Consider the following 16578-nt stretch of genomic DNA (forward strand, 5'->3'; position numbering starts at 1 on the left):
AGATTCAGATGGGTTGTGGGGGTTGGGTGTCAGTAGAAACTCAGCCGTGTAGGAAAATAAAGTTGGGTGGGGGTGGTTTGGATAGTTTGTGTCGGACAAAGACAGTTTATTACCTTTTCCTACCCTCTGTGATGCCGCACCCCCTGGTCACACGAGAGTATATTTCGAATGAGAGCAAGTTTTCTGATGTCACAATACTAGCTTCTAATTGGCTGTGCTGTCATAATGCAGAAAACATCCAGAGTGCTTCACTTTTTATTTTTACTCTTCACCCATGTACAATGCCGCACCCCTGATTTCCAGCGAACCTTGTAATTACCGCCAGAAATTTTTAGGGAACAAATCTGCAATACATGGGATTCACAGCGGGTTCAATTATGATTCCATACGACGCCAAACTCGTTAGAATTCTACAGGTGGATGGAGAGTCTTGGGGTTTTAACCCATTAACGCCGGTTGGTAAGAAAATTTGCCATTCTAAATTTGAAGTTTTTCCTTGCCAATAAATGGTGGAAGTGGTTCCACTCATTGTTTTTTGTTTTTAAAAAAATCAAAGTCGCCGTTAATGGGTTAAGGCAGTGGTTGGCAAACTCATTAGTCAACAGAGCCAAATATCAACAGTACAACGATTGAAATTTGTTTTGAGAGCCAAATTTTTCAAACTTAAACTATATAGGTAGGTACATTGTTATTAACTTGATTAAGGTACTCCTCAGCTGGTCTTTGCTAAAAACGTCCTCGATCTGATTGAGGTACGTTCGCTGAGGTCGACCCCTTCCAACTCTCCCATCCACACTCGTCTTGTATACTTGTTTCGTCCATCCTCTCTATATATCCAAACCATCTCAACATACCTTTTTAGTCCTCGACACTACATTCTCGTTCACTCCACAACGATCCCTAAAATTAACTTAATAAACTTTACTTAAAGTTTATTAAGTTATTATTTTACTTGTCGTCTTATGGATATCTGGCTGCCTTCTCTGGGAAATGTGCGGAAGATGGGTTCTGTAAGCTCATCCGACGAGATGTTAGCCTTTGACGACCGGACACACCCCACTTCCCACCTTGGAGAGATATCAAAGCGCTCCCGAAGAGTGGGTTGTATCCGGAAAGTTTTATTAAAAACAACGTAACATGACAGCCTCAGACGAAGGCAGCAAAGAATAAAATAAATTACATAAAAATTGATCATCAACCTGAAGTCATATAACAGATAAATCAACGCCAATGGTCAATCAAAACCATAAACAGGATTATAAGATGGCGTATAGCCATTCCATCCCATAAGAATCTAGTAATCGTCAATTGATCGAATGATTGCTGATAATCTTGGAATATAAAATTTCGAACCACTGTGAATTAGACGCAGATCGTCGTCGTCTAAGCTGCAAGTCGTTACCGGAATCGTCAGCCAGTGAACTAAAATCAGCACAATTCATTATAGACGAGTAAATCAAACTTAATTCGTCCTTGCCATCAATGACTTGATTTATCTCCTTGCAAGTGAACTTGCTTCGGTTTTCCATTTATTGGTTACTTCTGTTGACGCCGACGTGAGACAGTTCTGGTATCTCGCCAAAGTGAGATGCCAGAACTGTGGTAAAAATAATAAGAAAAACATAGCTCATCGGGCAAACGAAAGGAAGTGCCAGATATACATGAGGGAACTTATAGATGTGCAAAGTAGAATTATAGTTAAAATTAAACTTCTTTAAGACTATGTCCCTAACTTAGAATTCTAATGAAAGTTTGGGAAATTTTAATAGAGGTTGTTGCTGGGGGAATTTTGTTATATTGTTTTTGGTCGATATTTTTGTAAGGCAAAGTTTTTAATGAAACGCACCACGGTGGTAGAAATAAACCTTTCAGTCCATCTTTTGGGAAATGGGGGAGTAAATGTCCAGATCTGCTGTTCCTCTGGTCATGGGCGGGGTTGCCATCACAGCAACAGATCTTCAGGATTGCCGAATGGTGAAGGTGGCGCGTCAGAAGATGTTTATTTTGCTTCCATCTTATTTTGTGACTTTTTTTCTTGACTTCCATGCCCTTTTTTCTCATTTCGTGATTTTTACATGATGGTACACCCTGGCACACCTCCAATGACAAAAATTACATGTATGCTCCTAAGGTCATGAGGTTCAAGACCATTGCCCCAGACCAGAATATTACAAGCTTATTTGTCCTATGTCTCTCTCTCTCACACCCCCCTCTACCCTTCTTCAAAAAGGATATGTTCTGCATGCTCATTACTAAGTCAACCCACAGGATCCTATATTGTATATATATTTATAAGTATAGTTCAAATTCTCCCCCCCCCCTCCAGTCTTGTTCCATCACACTTCCTAAGAGAATATATCTCTTTTTGGAAAAAACTGCTGTTGACCTTCGAATGTTTTATCATGTCTCTGATTCTGGTTTTTCAGTTCATTGTCTCACCATTAGCGAGAAATCCATCTGAATGGTTTTTATGCACTCAGAAAGGTTAATCATACTATGATCTGCAGAAAATGGTAAAATAAATACATCATACATGCACGTGACAAACTTAACGCAGTGTAAGAACTGAAAATAAAACAATGCTTTAAAAAATAAAAACAAAAATGAAAAACTTACTACAACGAGATCGACAGGATGAAAAAAGATTTGGTTCAGATCTTTTTTCTTTAAGCTTTCGAGAACATTCATCAAAACTGCTTTAAAAGGTTGTAATGTAAGTAGAGTTTCCCTTTCTTTTATTTCAAGCTGAAAAATAAATAGTTTGTTAAAAGGACAACACAGACAAGCATATATGAAGGTTGTTCAAAAGTAACTATACATAACATAGGCAGAAAAGTAAATGTTTTATTGCACGCATTCCCCTCATGATCTTTTGTTACTGATACACTAAGTCCAGCTTGAATAGCAAGAGTTTACAATGGCATCAGCAATTCAGAATCCCGCTAATTGCAAAGTGTACTTTGTCATACGTTTCCTTAAATACAAGCACCCAGCAGATACCATAAAAGTCTCAGTTTATGGAAACTAAATCAACAAAATATAACAAGGTGGTACTATGCATTCTCCAGATGCAAGACCAATTTTCATGAGTTCAAACAATCATTAACAATGGTTTCATAGCCATTCATTAATACCTTAACTTAAAGGGTTTTGACAACAAATTTGGGTGGTATGAAATTGAAGCAGCAGTGATATATCTAAGTGGTATCTCAACATTGAGGGAATGGGGATAAGAGGAATGTTTTTCATTCCCCTTTTTTTCAGCCCCCTAAATATACCAGTAACTGGTCTATTTTGGAATTTTTATGTATTTAATACTATATTTTTACTTATCAAAAATTGAGGGAGAAAAATACTGAGGTAAAAAGGGGAAATTTTTTTTTAAAAAGTATATATATATCTTAGCATTTTCAATAAAGTGTCTTGATACAAGGAAGGAAAAGAAAGGTGAGCTTGAAGGCATTTTTTCCATCTGCTCAGAGCCGAAATATTTTCTCCCTGTATGTAAAGAGGTCAAAAGCCAAGAAATTCAAAACCTTAAATGAAAGTATAAAAAAAACTTCTGGAACAGAGAAGGCATTTTTCTGATCGACTTTATACCTCACAGCATGATAATTAATGTTGCTGCAAATTGCCAAACCTGCAACACCTTCAACGGGCTATTCATAACAAATAAAAGGTAATGTTAACAAGTGACGTCCTCAGGCTCACAGTAAATAGCACCAATGCACTTCTCAAAAGGATTGAACTGGTGAATTCTGATTATACAGCCTGGTCCTTGTGCCAGTGTGACTTTCTTTGTTATTTTAACTGAAGACACATCTTAAGGGACAGACAACACATCCAGAATGGTGAAAAATAAAGTCACAATGTGGTTCTGATAGCTGGTGGCAGATTTCTATGACACTAGGGTACAGAAGCTAGAGAACCTGGGCAAAATAAAAGTTAAGACAATGTATGTTGACAAATAAACGCATGAACTAACAAATTTATAAGACGTTTCATCAAACAAAAGTTTTGAATAAATATATATAGCCAATGTATCTTAATTTTCTGAACACCCCTTATATATTAATAAATCAGATATTTTGAATAGAATTCTAAGAAAAACTTGACACATACTATCAAATTAATAAAATATTATCCAATACACAAATTAGTATAAAATCTATGTCATGCCATTGCAATAGAAATATCAGAAATGCCAAAAATTTACACAAAGTTGTGTATTTCAAATTTTTCATTTAAGAGGAAAATTTTAAATTCCTGTGTATTAGGTGATCATTCAATGATCAATTAATTGTATCAATCCTTATTTTGTTTGGTATTAATTATATAGGATCTTTGTTGAAGTCTAGAAATGACAAAATAATTTTTGTAATGTAAGCTTAGTCCCTGAAATTGGGTAGTGAAAGCATAATATAGTGCTATTCCTCATTGCCTTCAATAAGCCTATTATTTTTGCAAAAAGAGTAATGGACACCGAGGCTTGATGCTAATGAACTGATCTGGCATACTCAAAAGAAAAATGATACTTGTAAAACCTATACTTATTTAATTTAGTTGAAATCTCTTTGCACATTATTTAAAAAATTTTGTTTTTATACAGTAGATGTGGGTGACTAATATGCATAACATCTATATACTTACCAGCCTCTTTTTAAGCTTCTCTCTCTTTCTCACCATTTCCAAGAGTAATCTTGCTTTTTCAAAATCTTGCCTCACTTTTTTGAGCTGCTTCAAATCTATTGAACTACTATGTACAGATGGAGATATGTTTGCCACAGGTGGCTGAAAAGAATTAGACAAATATTTAATGCAAAAATAAAATCCAACCTGCATGACACAGTATTGCAAATAAACTTTCAAACTAATTACAATTAGGAGAACAGTATTTCTTTTCCGTAAAATAAAAAAAAATATAATACACAAGGAACCTTCATTTTGTTACTAACTCTATAAAATTAGCAAGTATTGAAATATCTAAAGAATTTTTTTTTTAAGGAGTTATATTTAGCAAATGAGATATCCTGAATATCAAATAAAAAAAAAAAAGTCAGTATTAAAAAAAAATATACGGGATGTTACGTTACAGAAAACAGAATTTTATTATTTTCACACATTAGAATAACAAAAATCTCATCAAGACTGCTTTTTCTCAGATAAATACAACAAAGAATTAGACATTTTCTGGATATTATGCCAATGTGAACTTGGAAAGAAAAGTCCCTTGGTCTCCACTGGGAATCAAACCTAGGTCCTTTTACAAACCGGGGAAGTGTGCTACCATATACACTACTGGAGAGACATAACCATGTCTTCCTTACTTCATACACTTCCGAGTTTATCTCTGCATAGCCAGAAAATGTTCGATTCCTTGATATATCGTGCCAAGAAACAGCCACGTAGAGGGCTCAAATTTACTGGAGTCAAGGAATGCAACTAATGCCTTTTACTTCAGCGCCTCATGACAGTGCATAAAATAAGGAAGCAGGGTAGTGTCTCCAGTGGTGTATATGGTAGCGCACTTGCCAACCTTGGATGAGAACTTTGGTTCAAATCCCAGTGGAGACCAGATGACTTTTCAGAGTTCATCTCAGCATAATATTCAGAAAATGTCTAATTCCTTATTCCTTCCCATTTATGGTTTGCCAACTTATATTTTGATCATTGTTGAAAAATATGTAGGAATATTTCTCCCCATGCATGATATTCACTCCAAAAATTCAAGGGTTAATCATCGCTTGGCTAGTAAACAAATATGAGACGTGTACCTTTGAGCAATTCTGCTAGTGATCAAGAATTTCATGAACAGCTCATAAGTAAAAAAATCAAATCTTTTGGCATTGCTAACAGGCATCAATGGCAAAATAAGCTCAAAATATATAATTAATGCCTTTACTCAAGAAACTCATGTTGCTTGAGAGCAATGCTATCGAATGAAAGTTGCTCTAAAGTTGCTAGAAAGTTGCTAATTAATTCATGAACCATGATAGGGGTCTTTAACCTTTCTCGAGTCGCGAGCACTGCCTATACCCATCAAAAGAAAAACACCCCTAATGGCAACTTTGACATACATTTTATGCCTGAAATCTGCATAATTGTAATTCTTTAATACAATTTTTACAGAGTGTTTAATTGAAGCATTGATCAAATGCTTGAGAGCACAAAATCGGACACAAGCATTAAGCACTATTGGTGCTTCGAGGAGCAACAGGTTGAAGACTGCTGAAATAGTGAAACCAACCTTGATATATTCTGCACAACAAGCAAAAATATTGTTATAGTGCAGGCATTTTCAAACTTTTGGCATCCATGGCTCTTTCACACTAATGAACATTTACCCGAGGTTCCCTTAACCAGCCATTTTTTACTCATGCCTCCCCCGTGCTAGAAATTTTTCACCTCCTGTAGCCCTCTTACACTAGCATTTTGAATATTTACCTAATTATAAATATTCAACTGCAGGCTTGTTTGCTGTAGTTATCATTTGCAAGTTTCCTCCTTGACTTAAGAGAAATAGTTACATATCCATGCAGATCTAATTGCAATAACCCTTGTGCAAATATTATGGTAAAGTTAATTCTCACTAATCCACACACAGGTGCACATCAATATTCTCTGCTCAGTCCTCTGGAGTCACAACACATGCTTTGAGAACCTTGTTTATTGAGAGATTAACATATATTTTAAAATACAACTATACATTTTTCCAATTTTAAAATTTAAGTTTGTTTTTATAAAAAAACATCTATCTAAAGAGGAACCGTCAGGGCTCCCACTCAAGAAATTAATAAAAGGAGGATGTGGGAAGGTACTTCCCTCAGACAACAATCATAGCACACAAAAAAAATTGAGATTTTTAAAATATTTTTTAAAAATATATTTTTTGGCAACATTTCAGTGTCCTATAAGACTGACAAACCAAAGCAAAATGACAAAAATGACTTGGTAAGACAATTTTGGGCCATAATAATGCACTAGTAACCACAGATGATTCTTTTGTCTCTCATCAGAACATATATATGCTACATTCTTTTTTCTGAGGAGTCTTCTCCAGTCTGTCAACCGAAGACTGGAGGGGGGAGAGTCCAGTCTGTCACTCTTCCTTATAAAGACATGTAAATTTATAAGAATATGATGCTTCTTCAAGACCACTTCCAAAAGCACAGGGCAAAATGTGTAAATTACAATTTCCTACGATTAGTTAAGGTGAAAACCAGATGGTTTTACTGTGCCGTCCATCCTTTTTTTTTTTATTAAAGGGATTGTTTTACGTTTACATTTTATTGTTTAATGCCAGCATCAGGGCTTTTGACAAATGAAGCATTTTCATTTCTAGCTTATTGTAAACATTGTTTATGCCTCATGTCCTAAAAATACAGAACACAATTGAATGCTATTGGATAGCATCAGAATCACAAAACCTAGAATAAGCTTATGCATGTAACTGCTTTGTTATGCAAACTGTTGTTCACCTATACACAAACTGTGCACTATAATTTGAAAGAGATGCAAAATTTTCTTAGTAATAATCTTTTGGAGATTGTTATCCTATATAGGAGGGCTACAATAATAAATAACTTTATCTTAACTTCTTTAACTTGAGAATTAATATCTAAGAAATATTTTGCTACATCTCTACATAAATAATAAAAACCAACTAATAGTAACAAAAAACTTTCATTTTTCTGCAAGCAAAACCGACTGTACAAAATGCGTCAAAATGGATTAGGAATTTTTTAATTTGTGTATTTGCCTGATTCGTTGATGACTTCTTAATAAAAGCAAATGCGTATAAACTTGTTCCACAAATACACAGAGAAGACAAACACTAGGAAAAACAATGCAACGGAGACAAAAAAGAAAAAAACAGATGCTGTGTGTGGTCTCGTGGGACTATGTACAATATGCCCCCTATAAATATCTTACCAATAAGTGTTTTTGGCTCCTTGCAGATAGAGAAATGGAAAATGTCTCTGCATGTCCGCTGTTTAGAAGATAACAATACCAAATAATATTCTGTATTACAACCCAGCCATAGCACCTGTACAGTTGTCTTTGCTTCAATTTGATTCTGAATCTCCTTCATTTGTGATAGTGTTGTCTCTTGTCTGCATCTGTTTCTCGTGTGTACAATATCATTGCAGTTAAAATGAAATCATAAAATATTAACTCTTGTTAAAAATATGAGATTATTAAAAAGCTTGCAAAAGACTGGAAGTTGGTTGACCTTTTTAAGGAATATGCCACCACCCATTCCGTGCAACCCAAGTTTTTTCACTCCAATGGAAAAGCAGTTACCAAACATAATTGCTTTTTACGTTGTTGTGAAAAAGAAATGTACAGATTTGTTATGCAAACTCATTTCAGTAAATTTATAATATACACAATATTCTAAATTCATTAAGTTCAATTCATTTTTGGCTTTATATGATGCTTTGTTAATAAAAATCTCGCATAAAGTGGTCTAAATAATTTGAATGCATTATATTTGTGAAGACCTAGTAATCTGGCATTTTTGGTAATCCAGTGTATTCCTGGTCTGCTAAGAGCCAGATTACAGAGAAGCTACAATATAATAAAATTACTTTTAGAAAGCATTTCAAAACTAATGAAAGAAATAATTTCAGAATTGATGAGAAATAAGCCCCTTCTTCAGTGGAAAATGGTCCGATATAGCCTAGAGGCTAGACTACTGATACAACACAGAACAAAAGCATGTAGTTAAATAGAATGCAGATGCATGAATGGTGACGATTGATATGATTACAATAAGACTGAGTGTATTGATGAAGTGGCAGGGAGGAGCAATATTAAGAACTTGAGCCCGAATGTTGGAGAAATATCGAGCGCTAGAGAAATCGTTAACCAAGAAGAATTTTTATGAATATGAAGCGCTTTGAAGAAATCTAAGTCAAGGGAAGCAGAGCATTTTTTGGATGATTTTTACAGAATTAAAGTGTCAATGTTTTGTATTTTGAGTGATCTACATTGGATGTAATTAAACACTGTTAAAAAGGTATTTCCTTCATATTTCTTCAAATTTAACACAGAAGACCAACTCATTTGCAAAAGTATCAAATCAGATTGAACTACATAATACAAATAACGACCAATTTGTTTACTTCGCTCTGAATTCCCATTTCATTCTTGATATCTTGAATTGCTTTGCAAACAAGCAGCTAAATGAAAAAGACTCACTTCTTTTTGTTTGGAATGAAGAGTGATTTGTAAATGCCTCAATAAAGGTGCACCACCTCTAGCCTGCCTTTTTAATTTCCAATAACCCAACAGTTTTTCAAAAAAGAACCGCTCAACTGGAATGTCAAAGCTCTTGGCAATCTCTATTAATCTGAAAAAAAAAACCCCATCAAATACATGTCATTGTACCAACAAATTCAGAAAAGTATTAAGTTCAATATAATAATTGATCCCTTGTTACAACTTCTTTCCAAAACCAAAATATCCCTGATCTAAGCTGTCTACAGCCGTAATTATTCATCAAAAAACCACGTAACTTGGGGAATGTTTTAATGAAAAAAGAGGAAAGAAATTTGGAGCAAAATAAATAGGTTCATGCATTCACCACTAAAGGATGTTTTCTATGCAAATTGTAATGCACATGCTAGTTTTATGCAAACGTGACAAAACTGCTAAAGCTTCTTGAAAGACTATTTAACCATCTCTAGCATAACCATTTCCATTGTCATATTGTTCCACTGAAGAATATAACATTTAGAATGTGCTTTGCTGGCAAAAAATTTTTTATGAAGGTGATTTTGCATCAAAAGCTATGCAGAGATTTTGTCTTTAAAAGGACTTTGAAAATTCTTCCAATCTTTTTCACACATCGAGATGTTCCCAAAGTTTCATAATTTTGTGGTAGGTAGTTTTTTTATGGCCAGGGCTGGACTAATGCCAGGTTTCAATGGCGACTAAAAAATTGATATTTGTGCCTAAAATTTTCTTTGTATAGTTACTAAATTGCAATCTAAGAGCAGCACAAATGTTTGGAATTTATAACAGCATATCTGCCAACATGAAAGAGGGTCACTAAGCCCCGAAAAAGTCAAATGAAACATTATTTTGGACCTTTTTCTTTCGGTATATTAAAAACTTTTTCTGGCACCTACATTTTTTTGCAATTTGTCCAGCCCTGGTTAAAGTTGTAGACATCTCTGAACAGAGAAACTTTAATTATGAATTCAACCCTGTACTGTATTTTACTCCTGTACTTTAAATACACTTGCTTCCAAAAGTTAAGCATGTGATGGCTTGTATAACATTACGACACCACTTTAATCTCGTCTCTCTAGATTTCATGGTTAGTGGAGCACAAACGCGTGGTACTCGTGCATACAGTCCCTTCAAGTGGAGAAATCGGCACTCAATAGTAGCAGATAGTGTCTTACTAAGTGATATTGCAACTTTGGAAGTAAAAGTTGTGGAGGTCGCTCGTCGATTCCACTTAGCTACTATAGCAATATACTGATTATGATAACAATTCCCAAGCAAGTCGAACAGCTGACTGGAGACATGGGTCCAGTCAACCAGGGTTACCACCCCCCATCTGATGATCCGTATATTGCTATAGTGCCCAAGCGAAATCCACGACTGACTTTCACCACTGTTACATCTATTATTGCAGCATCACTTGGTAAGACAATATTTGCCAGCACTGTGGCAAAAGCTCCACATGAATGGACTATGCATCTGAGTACCACACATTTACGTTCCATTAACAGTCTAATCCAGAAGGACATGGTTAAATTGGTGTGTGCCCCATTATGTTATATAAGCCGTCGTGTGCTTAACTTCTGGAAGCAAGTGTACAAACAACATTCAGAAGTTTTGTGCCTGATTAATTAAATTAACAGTGAATCAATGAGTTATTTTTAACAATATAATTTTTTCTTCATTTTCTTGTTGGTTGATATATGCTTTCAATGTTATACTTCTTGAGTTGCCACCTGTTTCTACCCATGACTTTCTTGATTGAAAGGTATAAGAAAGACTTTTCTAACACAAATATCTTTTGCATTAGAAAGTTTGTTGAGTTTTACAGTGAAGAAATAGTGTTTTTATTTCTTCCATTCAACTCCCAACGTAATATTTCACCAGAAACACTGGACAAAGGTTAAATACAAATACAAGGGCTACAACAGGCTAATTTCTCAACGAGGTGGCTGAAACGAGATGGTTGTCACTTTGCTTAAGCTGTCATAATATTTTGATAACATGAGTGGTGACTTACCAAGGTTTTACTGTACTTCCATATTTTTGTTGACCAAGTTCTAAAAAGACAACCATGACACACAAAATGTATCTCGAGACTACATAACTTTGAGTAGGAGCAAATAACTGAAACCACTAAGGCAAAAGTTTCCTTGTTTCAGCATCCCTAACTAAACTGCGTGAATTGGCAGAAACCACTAGAAATAGACGAAGACAAAAAAAGATAGCTTCAATGTGCTTTACCACTCCTAAAAGTTAGCCTAACTAAACCATCCTGTCAGTTTGCTTATGTCTCAACAGGAAACAAGCATTCTTAAAAAGGTCATACTCCAAAACAATAAAAATTTGAATAAGGGAGAATAAATTTTAAACTGCGCCAGTTTAATTGCAGTTGGTAATTTGATGTAGGTGTAATTTTTTAAATTCAATGAAATGACTCAAAATTTCTATTTTGGCACCAAGAAATTCCTTTTACCTAATTAGGAATAGAAATGATTTTATTTCTCAGCCCAGTATATGAAGGAAAGATTTTTGTCAATATTTATGATGAGGTTTTAACTTGGAAAAAGTCTACTAGCCTCCACTGGGAATTGGAAATCCAGTCCTCTTGCAATTTGGGCAAGTACACTATCCATATACATTACACGAGACATGACCATTCCTTCTTAATTAATGCTTTTGTAATGAGAGCTCTGAAATGATGGCACATAATAGCTCTCCTTAACTTCAAATGGCTCCCAGGTGGCAGCAGTAGCAAGTTTTTTCTTTGCCCAATGTATGAAGGGAAGACTTTTTCTGGATATTCATGCTGAGGTGAACTCTGAAACAAAAGTCCTAGTCTCCACTGGGAATCGAACCTGAGCCTAAGTTAGAAGGGGAGCTACTATGCCTCTGCTTCAGCATGTCGCAATTTTCGCCATTCTAGCATTAATAAAGAATGATCATGTCTCTTGTGGTATATATGGATAGTGTACTTGTCCAAACAAATTGAGAGAGGATTGGATTCCCGTGGAGGCTAGAAAAATTTTTTCAAGTTAACCTCAGCATAACTATTGAGAAAAATCTTTCCTTCATACATTGGGCTGAGAAAAAAAAAAAAAAAAAAAAAAAAAAATCGAAAAGCATTTCTACCCCACTGTAGCTATATTTTTCAAAATTTCACTATGACTGTTCCTAATTAGGTAAAAGGAATTTCTTGGTGCCAAAATTGAAATTTTGAGCTGTGGGTGTAATTTTTTAAATTCAATGAAATGACTTAAAATTTCAATTTTGGCACCAAGAAATTCCTTTTACCTAATTAGGAACATTCATAGTGAAATTTTAAATTTTGAAAAATATAGCTACAGTGGGATAGAAATGTTTTTGATTTTTTTTTTCTCAGCCCAATGTACGAAGGAAAGATTTTTTCAATATTTATGCTGAGGTTTAACTTGGAAAAAATCTACTAGCCTCCGGCGGGAATTGAATCCAGTCCTCTCGCAATTTGGGCAAGTACACTATCCATATACACCACAAGAGACATGACCATTCCTTCTTTATTAATGATCTGTATGGTGACATGCTGAACTAAAGGCATAGTAACTCCCCTTCTAACTTAGGCACGGGTTTGATTCCCAGCGAAGACTAGGACTTTTATTTCAGGGTTCCCTCAGCACGAATATCCAGAAAAGTCTTTCCCTCATACATTGGGCCAAAAAAAATCTTGCTGTAACCACATGGGGGCCATTTGCCAAAATTAAGGGGAGCTACTATGCCATCACTTCAGAGCTCACATTATAAAAGTGTTAATTAAGAAGGAATGGTCATGTCTCTTGTGGTGTACATGGATAGTGCATTTGTCTGGATTACAGAAGTACTGAGTTTGATTCCCGGCAGAGACTACTAGAAGTTTCTTTTGGAGTTCACCTTTGCATAATATTTAGTAAAAAGTCTTTCTTTCAATACAGCTGCAGTTGGCATTGAAAGCTGAAAAAAGTCAAAATGATCATGGTAATCCTAATGTTAAATAACTAAAAAATCTTTATACAAATACTGCTTACTTATTAGGAGCAATTTCTGGAATGGAAGTAACAGGCACAGTTAGTTCCGTGAGTGTTTGCTTCTTTTGATCTGGTCTATCAGAAGAATCATGGCTAGATTCCTGTAATTATAAATAGCAGACGTATTATATAAATAATAAGGTATGATTTTCAACACATTTACATGATGAAAATAAAGTAACATTTTATTAAATGAACCTGAACTTATTTTTCAGCTGCAAAAATCTAATTTTTGTAATATTACCACAAGTTTCAACTGTCAACAGGCTCAGTTTAAAACGGGGGGGGGGGGGGAGTGTTAGGTTTGAGTAAATGATAACTATCGAGTCTTTAATACAGTAAAACCTTGATAAGTCGTCACCTCAAGTTATCAAAAAATTATGATGGCTTAAGTGGAGTGACGACTTAGCCGGAGTTCAATCAGATTTAATGTGCAATGTTATGAAAATCTTATAAATTTAAAGTAATATGAAATTTATTAAAGTATGAATCAAAATAACATTAATAAAATTTATAGATTGCAAAAGAAAAATAATAGCAATTTTTTATCTCTTATTACCTAAATTATTGTTATGAAATGTACTGTACACTTTGATTTACACTAGTAATTTTTAATTTATAGACAAACAGAGCAACTGTTTGAATAAGTAGCTTTTCTTCATAACAGAACTCTCTATTGCACATTAATTTTGCATATACATCAAATTTAATTTTAGTGTTTGAATTTTTCATCAGTAGTTCATGATGCAACTACAAAGTAATCTCGAACACTTTTGACTTGGTGGAGGGGCCCTGGGCAGGGAAAAGTAAACAGAAGACCTCAACTTGGGAAAGAATGTCTAATTTTTTCAACAAAGATATTTTGTTTAAATTTCAAGCCCTAAATTAGTAGAGTCCATGTTTTCTACGATTATTTATTATTTGTGCTCGTTGCACTTTGACTTTAACTTGATTAATTTGATTCTTCAATTCACATAATTTTTGATTTCCTTGTATTATATGTAATCTTTGACGTATCAATAAATTTTGGTTTTGCCAGAGATGCCCTGCCTCACCCCCCCCCCCTCGAAGTGCTTACGTTGCTTCTTGTGACAGAGCCTGGGTGTCTCGCGGTTTGTCCAGTTTCTCCAATGGAGCCCAGGCAGAAATGAGATCTAACTTGAACAGTCCACAACGTTCCAAAAACCTTATTCGGCAAATGAACTTCCCCAGCGTAACTTTCGTTACTTAAACTGTTCCGTTTGGGTATTTAGAATTTAATGGTGACTTTTAAGCATATGGCAACGCTGTTAACAAGCTCTTTTTTAATGGGAGCCATAAAAGTAGTCTGTTCCTCTTAAACTTTTTCATAGTGACGACTTAACCGAAATTAGCAACGAGTAAACAAGGGTTTAATAACATTGTGGTCTATGAGAGCTGGAAGGGTCTGAAGAAAAATGAAGACTTAACCGGAGTGACGACTTAACGAGGTTTTACTGTATATCATACAATTTTCAATATCTACCACAATTTTAGATTTTTATGGTGCCAAGAACTAAGGAGATGCTGAAAAATACAATCTATTTTATTTGTAATATATACTATTTTTATCATAGAAAAAATATATAGAGTAATACCTCAGCTAATAAGATTTTTTTTTCCTTAAGTTTTACAGCTAACAAATGCTTTAGGTGACATTGATGCATATACTAACATAACACTGGTGTTGCAAGCTAAATTTTTACATAATCACAAGCATTACTATGATGATGATGCCCAATTAATTTATGTTCACCTCAGAATCACTATACATACCTCCATTTCTCTTTCAAAAACCTTTTCATGAAAAGAGTCATGTCATGTAAAACATTTTCTTTCACATGAACTTTGTGATGACCAAAGATGCAAATGAAGTGATGCTCGATCGTGACGTAAACAGTGTGCGCCGAGTTAGCTATAAAAACTATTGTAAGCACAGTGTGTGCGGAATTAGAGTAAGAACATGACCGGTTGTCGTGATCGAATGTATGAGCTGTGATTGTTCCAACTTAAATGATCGATGTTGATTCAGTTTGTACTTGCAAGAGGAAATTAATATAGTTGCATTAAAATTAATTGCTGTTAGATCGTTTTGAATCCTTTACATCAACTTGGACATTTTAATGGCAATGAGTTGTTGGAGTAATCTGAACCTCCAAAATTAGAAATTACAATTGAGGATGTCAAAAAGTCAATCTCCTGAAGTAAATTTGAAAATGGAACCTCAAAAGACGAATTTGCAGTTAGAGCCATTCAACGATGATGATGAATGGTCGACATATGTCGAATGCTTAGAAATGTTCTTTGAAGCAACTAGCACACTGAAGGATAAATGTTCCCATGATGCTTTGTTGCCGGGCAAAACTTATACATTGCTGCGGAACTTGGTGACTCCTGCAAAACAAAGGACAAGTCACTTCAAGAACTGGTTGTAGTATTAAAAGCACAGCTTTCACCTCCATTACTCACAGCAGAAAGATTTTGATTTCACAAGCGGAATCAACATTCCAGAGAGATGATTGCGACCATTAGTGCATCGTTTGAAAAGTTGGCAGAACATTGTCAATTTGGAGACTATTTGATGGATAGTCTTCGTGATTGATTTGTGTGTGGTTTGAATGATTTGATCTAAAAGTGGCTACTGAGCAAAGATAAACTTACTTATGACAATGCCGTGAAAATTGCGACAGCGATGGAAATTGTAGTGAATGATACTGCTGAATTACAGGAAAAGTCAGCCTCTAATGTGCATCAAACTGCGATATCTAAAACTGTTTCCAAGAAAAAGCTTAATGAAAATATGCCTAAGCTCAACAAAAAAGTTCTTTCGTTGTTCTAGCAAATTACATTATGCTAATAGCTGTCCAGATAAAAATTTAATTTGCCATAAATGCCATCTTAAAGGTCATATTGCTAGACATTGTACAGACAAAAATACATGGAGTCAATGAAAATTCTATTCATACATTGCATGTGGCAAAGATGCTTAAAATTGATTGGAAAATTTTTTTTAGAAGTTGAACTTGATGGCAAGAATGTTAAAATGCAATTGGACACAGGTGCTTGCGTATCCATTATGCCATTGAGCATGTATAAACGACTTCATTTCAAACGTGAAGTTCAGAAGTGAAGTGCTGCTAAAAACCTTTTGCAGACAAATTCTTAAGCCTGCTGGTGAAGTTTCTGTGAAAGTTTAACATATAGATCAAGAGAAAATTCAAAAGCTATATTTAGTTGATCGAAATGACGATCTAATATTTGGACTAGATTGGTTCTCAAATTT

The 16578-nt window shown here is 34.8% G+C and overlaps 1 protein-coding gene across 5 annotated transcripts in view; it reads right to left on the reverse strand.

Moving 5' to 3' along the window:
- Nucleotides 1-16578, reverse strand: part of LOC149085324 (peregrin-like) — an 81921-nt gene that overhangs the window by 14947 nt on the left and 50396 nt on the right. For all 5 annotated transcript variants that reach the window (XM_089233279.1, XM_089233280.1, XM_089233278.1 and 2 more), the window contains exons 6-9: nt 13278-13378; nt 9205-9355; nt 4651-4791; nt 2617-2745 (exon numbers count right to left, since the gene is read on the reverse strand). In XM_089233279.1, the coding sequence (XP_089089405.1) occupies nt 2617-2745; nt 4651-4791; nt 9205-9355; nt 13278-13378 (522 nt within the window). The remainder of the gene's footprint in view (nt 1-2616; nt 2746-4650; nt 4792-9204; nt 9356-13277; nt 13379-16578) is intronic.

The sequence above is a fragment of the Pholcus phalangioides genome, unplaced genomic scaffold, assembly GCF_987345545.1.
Source record: "Pholcus phalangioides strain wild (caught in Gottingen) unplaced genomic scaffold, Ppha-v1.0 ptg000007l_1, whole genome shotgun sequence".
Lineage (NCBI taxonomy): Eukaryota > Metazoa > Arthropoda > Arachnida > Araneae > Pholcidae > Pholcus > Pholcus phalangioides.